The 12,735-nt window shown below is 37.9% G+C and overlaps 1 protein-coding gene across 3 annotated transcripts in view; it reads left to right on the top strand.

Moving 5' to 3' along the window:
- Positions 1–12,735, top strand: part of mkx (mohawk homeobox) — a 77,635-nt gene that overhangs the window by 49,196 nt on the left and 15,704 nt on the right. The window contains exon 6 of one of the 3 annotated variants that reach the window (XM_062984184.1): positions 1,089–5,664. The exons of the other annotated variants lie outside the window; for them this stretch is intronic. Coding sequence (XP_062840254.1) covers positions 1,089–1,108 — 20 coding nt within the window. The 3' untranslated portion in view covers positions 1,109–5,664. Of the gene's footprint in view, positions 1–1,088; positions 5,665–12,735 lie in introns of those variants that run through there. 3 annotated transcript variants of the gene reach the window in all.

Here is a 12,735-nt window from a genome sequence, read left to right as displayed (position 1 = left end):
CCAGCACCAACCAGCAATAGTCTGTGGGTACCTCTCACCCCACACAAACACCAGGGGATAGGGGGAAAGCTTCATCAAGCAGTCTGCTACTGAGCCCAGAGAAATCATCCCATAAATGCAGATTGTTGTACCATCTATATCTATATCTATATATATAATAAAAGTCAATGTTTGTATGTATGTGGGTATGTGTGCGGTGGACGGTGGTGTATGTGCCAGCTTTCTGATTGGCCACCACTATCACAGGCCACTGAGACCACCAGGAATGACTGATCTGGACCAAACTTGGCATACTTCATCCCCATGATGCACTTTACGTCCTGGTGCCATTTGGGATGATGGACTATGGGTGATGGGATTTGTAGTACTTTCAATCACTACGACTCCCACAGGCCACTGTGAAGCCCACCAGTGACGGAACTAAACCAAACTTGGCCCACAGAACCCCCATGAACCCCTTTCCATCCTTAGGCAAATTGGGGGACGATGGACCAAGTAGCTTCACGCACTTCTTGCTCTGAGAGTTGTAGTTCACCCTTAAACAGACAGCATTGAACCCAGCCAACTTTGGATCTGGACCAAACTTGGCACACTGTCTCATCATGCCCAACTGAGCATACAGGCAAGGTTTCAGGGTGATTGGCTCTGGGAGTTGTAGTTCACTCTTATCCAGACAGCCCTAAACCCAGCCCACTTCGAAGCTGGAACAAACTTGGAACACTGCCTCATCATGCCCAGCTGAGCATACAGGCAGGGTATCGGGGTGATTGTTCTTTGGCATAACATAACAGCAACTCTGTATTGGATGTAGATGTTACCAAACTACCTGAATCTAGTACCTGTATATATAAATCTTACGGAGAATAAATTCCAATACAGGATTCTGGTGAACATTTCTTCTATACCTAACAGGTTGTTTCTAACTTACAGTGACTCAATGGCAAACTGTTAGGGAGGTTCCTGACAAGATTTGTTCAGAGATGTTTCCCATTGTATTATCCTTAGACTGAGAGAGTGTGACATGCTTAGACAACCCTGTGAGTTTTTATAGATGAGCAAAAATTCAAACTCACAATTCTGTATTGTAGATCAAGCTGGGAGACAGTGACTGCCAAGGTCATCGAGTCGGGTTCGTAACTCCATCATGCCTAAACCCAGAAGGAGATGAAAGGTCTTCCCTCCTTTGCTCCCAACAGCTACTGTCCTGGCTGTGGAGGGATAGAAGAGGCAGGCATTTTCCCATTATGTTCAGACCCAAAGCGGATGAAAGGCCCTCCCTCCCAACTGCCACTGCCCTGGCTGCAGAGGGAGAGAAAAAGAGGCAGCGCCTTCTGGACTTAATGCAATCCCCTTTTCCTTTTGAGTCACCTCTTTATTAGGTTGTAGACTGAACTCTCCGTTAACTGGAACTCAAGCAACTGGCAAAAAAATCGAAGAAATAATACTTTAAATTAAAATAAAAATGAAATCAATTTTTAGGGAGAATGTTACATTAAGTTTGTCTTTATTTGTCTTTATTTGTCTTTAATTGTTGTATTTCAGTGTTAATATCAAGTCAATATAGTTTATGGTATGGTGTAGTATAGGATATAGTATTAGGCCTGTTAATAGTAATGTTCAAGCAACCAGAAACTACATTTGTCTGACCCCTACCAATCCTCATGAGCGCTTGTTAAATGAGAGTCTGCTATTATTCAGGGAAATATTTTGTTGTCTTTTACCATGTACAGAGATGGCCCCATATAAAATAAATAAAATTATGATAATGATCCAATGAGACTTGAACCTGGGTCTCCTGTTTCCATTCTGCTGTTCTAACCATTGCACCAAAATGAGCAAAAACAGTGCATAATCTTTTTTGGGAAGAGTGAAAGAGCTCCTGGGTTCTTTAGTAAAGCAGTTCAACTGTTGGAACTGGGAATGGGCACTCACATTGGGTCTTCAGCAAGCAGATGGAAATACTGTTTGAGTTCCAAGACTATCACTTGTGTCTTTCGTTCTTACAAAATGCAAAGTTGCATTACATTAGGTGTGTTTGAAGTTGACAGCACTTCAGCACTGAAATCTTTTTCTATCTCCGAACCTCCAGTTTATTCTACGGTTGTTTTATCCATTTCATTTTAGATGACATTGGCTGTTGGTCAGAATGATAGCTGAGACTGTTTTCCTCTGAAAAGTGTATTTTTCAAAGGTTTTCGAGAATGCTACTACAGTTAATTTTATTTTTGAAGACAGCTTGCTTAGTTGTCTTAATATATCTACTATGTCAATTTTAGATTACTTGTACCTTCTTCTGAAATTAGAGGTTTTAAGCAGTGCCAGCATCAATCAACCAATACATCCTTATCTGAATGAGCAAATCTTGTTTCCCCTTATGGATTTGTGGCTTGTGCTTGACTTCCCATAATTTAAAAAATGGATTTATGTGTTCTACTGAAAGCAGCTATTGGTCTATAATTTTAACAGCAGGGGGACTTAGAGAGGGAAGCATTTGGCTGAAAGCAGAATTCCTCCGGCTTCAAAGGAACAGTTATGGTGGAATCAATATTCCGGGAAGCCGATAAAAGAATGCTCGTTGGTTTTAAAAGTTACTTTCTGCTTCATGTTCTCTTAAGCAGCACCGCAAAGCCATAAAGCCAAGATTGCAATTCTGTCTGCAGCTCCAGAAAAAGAATTCTCTTATACAGTAATCATTAAAAACAGAGCCAAACAAGTCTGTGTGTGGGGTGGGTAGGTGGGTGGGTAGGTGAGCGTGGAGATAGAAATAGCCACAGGTTAAAGAAGAAATCCTTTTAGGGGTTGGGCATCTACACTTTATTGTGTGTTACAGCTAGTCTAGATAAGTTTCTGAACCCAATTATGGGCAGAATTGATAAGCTTGTTATCAGGAGAGCGTTCTGATATATAAAGACCGAAGCAGGGTCACCAAACTCCCAAAGGATTCCAACTCAAGGTGGTAATAATCACTACCTCTTTTACCCAGAAGCAAAGTTGACACAAACTGAGTATTTTAATGCAGTTCACAGCTTCAGAGCTAAGCTGTTTATGGATAAACTAATGGATAATGTACTTACCTAATGACAGCTGTGAGCAATCCTGTGGCAACAAATCCCAACCCTCTTAAAAAGTAGGATTCTTCAAAGATGAACAAAGATCAAAACCAGGTATATGTGTCAGCTAAATAACATCCTAATACATTTCTCCATCCTACAGAAATACTTAACAGAAGCTAAAAACATATTCTCAATTTATATTACAGGTGTAGCTATGTAAGCCAAATAGGTGAAGAAGCTCTTAAAAAAAATACTCAGAACAGTATGTTGATCTTATATGGCCTAAATTTGATCTTGTGTCAATTGTGTTTGGGGAGAGGATTTTTTATCAGTCAGTAAATGTCAGATCTATGAAACAGGGATGCACTCCATTTTTTTTTTTGCTCCACCAGTTCCATTAAATGCACACACCCCAATTATCACCTTTACGCATTGGTAATAGAGAGATTTCATTTCACCCACTTACCCTCCAATCCCCCCCCCTTATTTTTAAAAATATTAAAACATATTTACATTTAAAAGGGATCTTGCTTACTTGGAAAAATGTTCCAGTATAACAAAAGCAGAAAAAGAAAATGTAGAAAGGAGGAAGGGTCACCACATCAGCCATATGTTTCTGTGAAACCTTACCAAATGCATTTTGAATTTTGTCTATACATCATTTTTTCGAAAACTGGAAATTGTATTTAGATCTTCTATCCATAGGTTATCTATCCAATAGGAGGGATGGAGAGTGAGAGACACAAGCACTTAGCTAAAACACATCAGGTGCTTTATATACTTATAAGAGAGTCATTAAGATATGATCTTTCTCTAATTTTGTCTGCGTATTTCTGCCTTCAACTCACTTACTGACTTTAAATTTCAAATAAGAAACACTACAGATGTTTTCTTACTTCTTAAAAGGTTGTACTTTCTTTATTGACAAGTTATACTGAAAGTGACATGAGATGTTGGATAACAGAGAGCAGCATTTTTATTGCTCATCGTCATTAGAAAAACCAATGCTTTCAGCATCAAAATAAGTGATTTCTACTTGGAAAAGTAACTTTTAGGTGGACTGATGGTCATGCTGGCTGGGGATATATTGGGCGCAGTAATTTTTAAGATATAATTTTCCTGATATTTTGTCTTTTCCGTTCATTCCCTCTGTTCCCTTATCTTTCCCTGTAGTTTTGCCAGCAGACATGCCAAAAGACTGCTTTGGCCTTTCCCCCCCTTTTGATCTGGCTCTAGCCCACTTGTGATCTGATATTAGAATACTTTTCTTTGGGTTTTCCTTCTCCCCCCGGGGAACAATACTTCAAGGACAACCTGCTTGTCTAGTATCTGAACATGTGGAAAACCCACTGCTTGTGCAGTAATGGTTTTCAGATGGTTGGTTATAGCTGCGAATCGTCCTGCGAAGCGGCCGCGTCTTCCCTTGTAGCACCGTGCCACTTTGCCAAAATGCGGCTCTGGAGAAAGCCCCATATTTTCATTCGCACAGTGGTGAAATGTGCTCCGTTGCACATACCTTACGTAGAATCATTTGATTCCAGCAAGGGAGTAAATTTTCCGGTGGGGGCTTGTGCTTAGCGGACTGTAATGTGTATGGTGGCCCCACCTTTTCATTCCAGCCTCGCTGCTAAAATTCTGGAAAAAGTCCGATGTTGCCAAATATCCACAACGGCCATGGCAAAAGCGACCGAAGGATTGTTCCACAAATGAATGATTTTTCACTGCTTTAAAGCAGTGAGAATTGGGAGGACGAAGGGAGGGGGATGTGTCTGCCTGGCTAATTTTTTGAGTTTCAAATAGTTTCTCTGCTCTTCTACTCTGCGAGAAAAGCTTATTCTTTTCAACGAGGCTTTCCTATTTAATCGTTAATTAAACCCAAAGTTTTCTTTTAATTTTAAACAGTTTGCCTTGGACTGGAATAACACTGAACAACAGTGTAGAAAATCAGATCCAAGCTGCTGTAGATACATTTTCTTTAAACCACTTGGGTGCTGCTCTCTGCCAAACAGACTACAAACTCTTACTGTGGGCAAAAGGGACCAAATGCCCAAATGCCAGTCAACTAAACAAGCAAGGCTGTTTTTCTGGAGTTGTTTCTCCCTTCAGGACCTGATCATGAATGACTTAAACCCTGTGTATGATCAGATGTCATGCCCTTAAAATAATTATGCCAAGGTTCCCTCTTCGGTGCTGCTTTAGTGTTTGCTTTTGTGAGCCACTGAATAGCAATTAACATGTGAAAGATAAGTGTTGCAAAGATGGTGGAGTCGGGAGAAAATAATTGGGCGAGATAAAAATGATGGTGAAAAAGAAAACAGAGAGATTTGAGAGGGGAAAGGGAGGGATAGTTTGCAGTAGAGAAATTTAATTTGCTACAGCTTTTGTTGGTCGAAGTTGGGACAGGGAATTAACTCTCAGGAAGAAAATGCAATCGTAATTGTTTGCTCTCCTAAGAGTCCTGCATTGAATTCATTGTGTGCATTTGGCAGTATTTTGCTTCCTTTTTGTCTGTCTTTATAATAAGAAATAGCAGCCCTCAAAGATACCTGGATAAGTAGATAGATATCTCTTTTTCTAAACCTTTTGATGCAAGTTTCATGCTTCCCGGTTTGTTCTTACTTGAAACATAAAGAAAAGCGAGAATCTGAATATTTTTACTCAAGTCAGACTGTAAGGAATATTTTTGATTCTTTGAGTAACTTCTCTCCTAAAGCGAGCCACAATTTGTGTCTTATTGTGTATTACAAGTGATTAAATGTTTATGTAGAAATAGATTAACCGGTGTCACTTTCACTTGTATTTACATATTTCAGAGTTTTCTGTCCTGTTTTCATACAAATCTTCCTTTCTCAAAACTATACTATCCCAAACATTTTTAAAAATCATATTTCTAAACTCATTCACTTTCAACATTAATTTTGAATGCATGTTTACATGTTTATTAAATATGGATCTGTGCCTGAATATTTGCAAAGTGACAAAGCCACCAAATAACTAGGTTCTGATTTTCACATTACTGCAGGGAATATTAGACACTTTCATACTAAAATTCAAATTCCTCAAGCATCCCTTCCTCTAAGATTTTCATTGTTTAATCTCTTATTTATTATTAGTCATGTATGAATGATCACAAGGTTATAACATCCAAATGACAGTCACAAGAAAAATGCATACCGGGAATGCAGTTTATAATTCACAATCTAGGTACCTTGCAATAAATTGACTCATATGCTGTGTGTATAAATGTTGCTGTGTCCTATTAAACCTGTGTGCCTAATTTACATATTAGGCAAATTGTGCCCAAATTAAAAATACTCTGCATGATTGCTTAATGTTTAAATATTTATAATGGCAATTATTTTCCCTTAAATCAGTGGAGCAATGAGATTTCTGCTTGCAAGTGAGCACTAACACTGTGCAAGGAGGTCTCTTGAAGAAGCATACAAAACTATATATCTTTTCTGCCTCTTTTGCAGTCTTCTGCAGTGGAGGGAATCCTGGTCAGAAATCAAAACCAGATTTGACTTAACCTCCGACTTAAAAATAGTAGTAGTAAAATACAATATTCAGTGAGCCATATGCTCCCATATGAGCCTACCCATGTTTAAAGATGATTCTGGGGAGAATCTTCTTTCTACTTCACCACAAGGGAGGGCCTTCTCAGCAGTTGCTCCTGCCTCCAAAACTCTCTTTTACAGGAGGCTAAACTTGCATCCTCCTTATTTTCTTTGCCCAAGGAGGTGAAAACTTTTTATTTTGTCAAATCTTAAAAAGGTGGCCTGGGTTTTGTACAATATTCTGGACTTTTTGTTGTTGTTGTTGTTGTTGTTGTTGTGTTGTTTCCATGTTGTTAGCTGATATTAATTTGATGACAGTTAATTTCTTTTTAACTTGCACCCATGAATTTTAAGTATGTGTTTTTAACTGTTGTGAGCTACCTTTGCTCCCAGTCTACGAACATCATCATCATCATCATTAGATACATAACAAGATTAGTACACAGCAAACAAGACCACTATGCTGGCTGTTGTATTAGATCACACGTCAGACACTTCCCAAGTGTCTAGGACTGTGTGATGTATCGAGGAATAATGCGTGCAGATCTGAGTAGGGTGGCTTTTGTAGCTATTAATGAATAATTTTGTCAGCATCAATTGTTTTCAAGTATTGGCCAAGGTCTTTAGGCACTGCACCTAGTGTGCCGATCACCACTGGGACCACCTTTACTGGCTTGTGCCAGAGTCTTTGCAGTTTGATGTTTAAATCCTCGTATTGTGTCAGCTTTTCCAGTTGCTTCTCTTCAATTCTGCTGTCATCTGAAATTATTATTATTATTATCATCATTATCATTATTAATACAGTAGAGTCTCACTTATCCAACACTCACTTATCCAACGTTCTGGATTACTGAACACATTTTTGTAGTCAATGTTTTCAATACATCGTGATATTTTGGTGCTAAATTTGTAAATACAGTAATTACTGCATAGCATTACTCTGTATTGAACTACTTTTTCTGTAAAATTTGTTGTGTAACATGATGTTTTGGTGCTTAATTTGTAAAATCATAACCTAATTTGATGTTTAATAGGCTTTTCCTTAATCTCTCCTTATTATCCAACACATTCGCTTATCCAACATTCTGCCGGCCCGTTTACGTTGGATATATATACTAGGTGTGCCCGGCCACGCGTTGCTGTGGCAAAGTGGTGGTGGTATTGGTTAAAAATTGTTGTGTAATTTTTATTTGACGTTATTTGCAATTTTTTATTAATTTTATTGTAAGTTATATTTTTATTTATTATATTTTATTATTTTCTTGTATTATTTTTAGTTATTTTCTCTTATTATAGTATTTTATTGTATTAATTTTTAGTGTTTTTTATTATTTTTTATTGGGTTGCTAGGAGACCAAGTTGGAGGAGCTTAGCTTTCTAACTGGCAGTAATTGGATAAAAGCAATTATTCCTCTCTCTCTCTCTAATTAGGACTTTATTTTTCTTTTCTTTTTGTTGTATCAACCTAGAGGCGTGGATGATGGGTTGTGTTGTCAAATTTCGAGGTTGGGGGGCCTGTAGTTTTGTTGGTTTGTGGGTCGCCGTGATGCCATCACTCTTTTATATATATAGATATAATATATATTGAACGCATTTTTGTAGTCAATGTTTTCAATACATCGTGATATTTTGGTGCTAAATTTGTAAATACAGTAATTACTACATAGCATTAATGTGTAATGAACTACTTTTTCTGTCAAATTTGTTGTATAACATCATGCTTTGGTGCTTAATTTGTAAAATCATAACCTAATTTGATGTTTAATAGGCTTTTTCTTAATCTCTCCTTATTATCCAACATATTCGCTTATCCAACGTTCTGCCGGCCCTTTTATGTTGGATAATAATAATAATAATAATAATAATAATAATAATAATAATAATTTTATTCTTATATCCCGCCCCATCTCCCCGAAGGGACTCGGGGCGGCTTACATGGGGCCAAACCCAGTCATCAACAGTATAAAACAAGCAATAAGTGAGACTCTACTGTAATTGCATTGGATTTTATCGCATAAAGAAGGCAAACCAGCACTGAAGCATTGATTAGCAAAACTCATTAATAACTGCCAATCCTGCAATGTTTACATCACCTACTTGTGATAGAGCAGAAAAATGTGTCACAGAACAGGCAGGCATGCTCAGGTTCCCATGTGAAAAGGGAATCTATAGTACTGTATCCATGATGAATACATTCCCAGATTTTCTGGGGATGCACAAAACCATAATTAATAGTGAACTTTATTTAAACAAAGCACTTCTGACTCAAGAATACTATTGAAACACAATGGAGTAAATGCCTTAAAGAGGACACGTTTTGTTGGAAATTGACAAACAAAACTGAGAATACTGGCCTTGTGAATGGGGGGGGGGGTTGTGCTGTGTTTAACACACAGCTAATGCTAAAGCAGAACAGAAAGGCAACATGTATGCAATGTGGGGAGAAATGGGACAATAATGAGGTTGTTGAATACAGTTTGCAGAGCATGTGCGCTCTAATAGCTTTTCTTCTGCGTGGGCGTACAAACCGCTTAGACTTGACCTCTTTAAGTTCCTGTAGGATCAAAGAAGTAGCTCTCCAGGGACATAAAGCACCGATTTTGAGGTAGCCATAAGCTGGAAATTATAGTAAATAATTCTTCCTGAACAATTATCTTTATGCCTGGAGTTCCTTGGATGCAGTAGAGCTTGACCTTGATTCACTTAATGCCCTACGCGAGGGGGGAAAGGAAGGGGCCTGAGGCTGTAAGGAATTGTGGGAGTTGGAGTCCAAAACACTTGGAGGACCCAAGTTTGCCCATGCCTGGTCTAAGCTATGTTCTCTAGTGATAGCTAAGTAATGTATCGTTAAATGAGGGCTGTTAAAAAGTGTGAAAGCCATCACTTTTGTGACATTCTTTCTTGTTTGCTTGCTGTTTGAGGGAGACAGGTAGGTTGGAGCCCATGAAAGCCAGGAGGAGATATGCTGTTGATATTTGCTAGGCTGGGGCCCAAATTCTCTGCCCACCCCTTCCACCAATGTTCAATGTGATGTTCTTGAACAAAGAATTATTCTTCATGACTAATGCGCATAGTGCAAACCTCGTGAAGGTCAGAGAGGCCAACCTCTTTGTTCAGTGAAAATATTTACCCTCCAATCCCCAAAAAGGTTATGAATCATTTGTCGGTGTTTTAAGGTCAGGATGTGGAGTAAATTATTCCAAAAGTTATAGTAGCCAAATATTATTCCCTCCAAAGGTTTGTGTAATATCTGTTTATCTGTGGTCAGATGACTGCCATGGATAATTAGAGGCAGACTTTGTCAAGTTGAAACTGCGTCAATACGGCTGAACATAAGCATGTTGGAGAGGCTGGTGTGCATGTTTTTTTATTAGCTACCAAAGTACCAAAAAGCATTTAGGAAGCTTTACTCAATTAGCTCAGACCAATTTTATAGAGTCTTTTAGCTGGGTTAATGTGATTGAAGGCAGATAAATAATCTCAGGTTCACCCCACATATTCTGACATTTTTCCATCAAAAGTTTGAAACTTTTAAATCTGTTAAAAAATTATTCCCATTTATTTATTGTAGGGTTGATAAGGAAATATGATGTATATATTCAGTTTTATCATATTTATTTACTGTATTCTTATAAGTGTCTTATTTTAGCTTACTACACAGAGTGTAATCAAGTCTTATCAAGCCTTGTTGTTTGGTTTGATATTGTGATATGGTCTAAGGGCTAATCAATAAAATTTATTATTTTTATTACAGTAGAGTCTCATTTATCCAACATAGACAAGCCAGCAGAACATTGGATAAGCGAAAATGGTGGATAATGAAGAGGGATTAAGGAAAAGCCTATTAAACGTCAAATTATGTTATGATTTTACAAATTAAGCACCAAAACATCATGTTTTACAACAAATCAACAGAAAAAGCAGTTCAATACACGGTAACATTATGTAGTAATTACTGTATTTACGTATGTAGCACCAAAACATTGTAAAGTATTGAAAACATTGACTAAGAAAACATTGGCTACTAACAAATTGACTACAAATAAAGATAGTATTGCATAAAATGGACTTACAGTAACATCATTGTCAGAAATTAAACCCATAAAAAGTTCAATCCTTGCTGCCTAGAGAAACAGCTGTGGATCCGGGAGGGAGGCAAACTGTGTTGGATAATCCAGAACGTTGGATATGTGAATGTTGGATAAGTGAGACTCTACTGTATTTATGTAAATTTTATCAACCCTTTCTTGCATAGAACAATTTAGAAGAAAGTTCAGCAATAATATTCTAATTTTATTTTTTTAATGTTAAAGAGAAGTTCAAAGTAGGACCCCAGAAGATGACCCAACTCTCAGACTAGAAAATAGGGGAAATTATTTTTTAAGTACACTTCCCATAACTCACCAGCACAGGCATTTTCCCATTGCTATTGTATTGTAATTTTTAGGTGTAATTGTTGGTGCTGTTAAAGAGAGAATTAATACATTATCATCTGCAATGTCTGTATTCATAAAAACAACATTAACGAAAGCACAGATCAAAGTGTTATTGGCTTCCTTAGCTTTGGCTACTCTTTGGGATGGGGATCCATTGAGTTTTTGCAAAGGAGAAAAATACTTTTGTATATAATTAATTGGTCTTGTTTCATGTCTTTCTCATGAGTTTTGGCCTTTTTATTGAGAAAAAAAATTGATTGCAAGGCGTCACCGCTTCTGCTTCTTGCATATTTGTCATGGGCTGAGTCCTGGAGAGAACAAACACTGCATATCCTCCCAGCCATTCTGACATCTGAGGGGTCTAATTAGTCAATGTCAGAGAGAAGCCAATCATTAAAGATATTTACTGCCAGCCTGCTACAAAGGGGGCTGTCTAGACGGTGAAACTTGGCATTGAGTAAAAAAAATGAAGGAAGATGAGTGGTAGCCATGAGGCTCCTAAACGGCATTTTGGCCCCATGGAAGAAAATATGTCACGGGTCTCTTTCCCCCCTCCTCTGCCCACTACCGACCTTGACTCTGTTCCAAAAGAACCCCATCTGTAATTATCATTATAATGTTATTTTTTTTTAATCCAGCACTTTGCTTGCACACTGTGCTTTGGAAATCTCATTTCAGTCTGGGTTTCCCAGCTTCGGTTTTGCATCTGGGGGAAAAATTCAGCACAGCCCTAAGCATATATAAGCCTGGCTATTTCAGTACACTTCAGTGTGCCCAGTGGCCTATAAGATTGGACCTCTAATCTTTGGAGAGTGCATGTGATAATTTCTGAAGGATATCCCTTTCCTTCCTAGTTTTATTGGCCTTTGGTACCAAGGGAGGAGCAGGGAGCTTAAGTGCATCAGATCCCATCTGAATTTGGAAGCTAAGTTGGGAGTTGTTAACAAATACTAGGTGCAGAAGGAACTGGCAAAATCACCTCTGGGTATTCCTTGCCTAAGAAAACCCTAGAAAATTCATGGGGTCACTCTATGTTGACAAGTGGCTTGAAGTCATATGCAGCCCCGCACACAGGGAACTCTTCTTCTGCATGTGATTAATTTATAAAACCTCTAAATTGTGTCCAGCTTGTAGAAGGCATGTTCCCAATCCACCTAATATTGCTAAATCATAGTTTGCTGCTATAATATCAGTATTAGGAATAAAATAGAAATCTGCCCTGCTTCCTCTATCATTTATTTGTGTATTTATTTGCTATATTTATACCCCACTCTTCTCACCCCAAAGGGTTAAAGTAAAAGATAAACAAAACAAAATAGCCAGTTAGTGTCTTTGTATTCACCTTTTATCCCAAGTGCTTGTATTTTTAACTTCCTATCAACCCCTAATTGTCTTTTAACCAGATGGGAATTACAGTAGAGTCTCACTTATCCAACATAAACGGGCCGGCAGAAGGTTGGATAAGCGAATGTGTTGGATAATAAGGAGGAATCAAGGAAAAGTCTATTAAATATCAAATTAGGTTATGATTTTACAAATTAAGCACCAAAACATCATGTTATACAACAAATTTGACAGAAAAAGTAGTTCAATACACATTAATGCTATGTAGTCATTACTGTATTTACGAATTTAGCACCAAAATATCACGATGTATTGAAAACATTGACTACAAAAATGCGTTGGATA

This window comes from Anolis carolinensis, chromosome 6, assembly GCF_035594765.1.
Source record: "Anolis carolinensis isolate JA03-04 chromosome 6, rAnoCar3.1.pri, whole genome shotgun sequence".
Taxonomy (NCBI): Eukaryota; Metazoa; Chordata; class Lepidosauria; order Squamata; family Dactyloidae; genus Anolis; species Anolis carolinensis.
The sequence above is the reverse complement of the archived record's forward strand: the minus strand, read 5'-3'. Positions and strand labels throughout refer to the sequence as shown.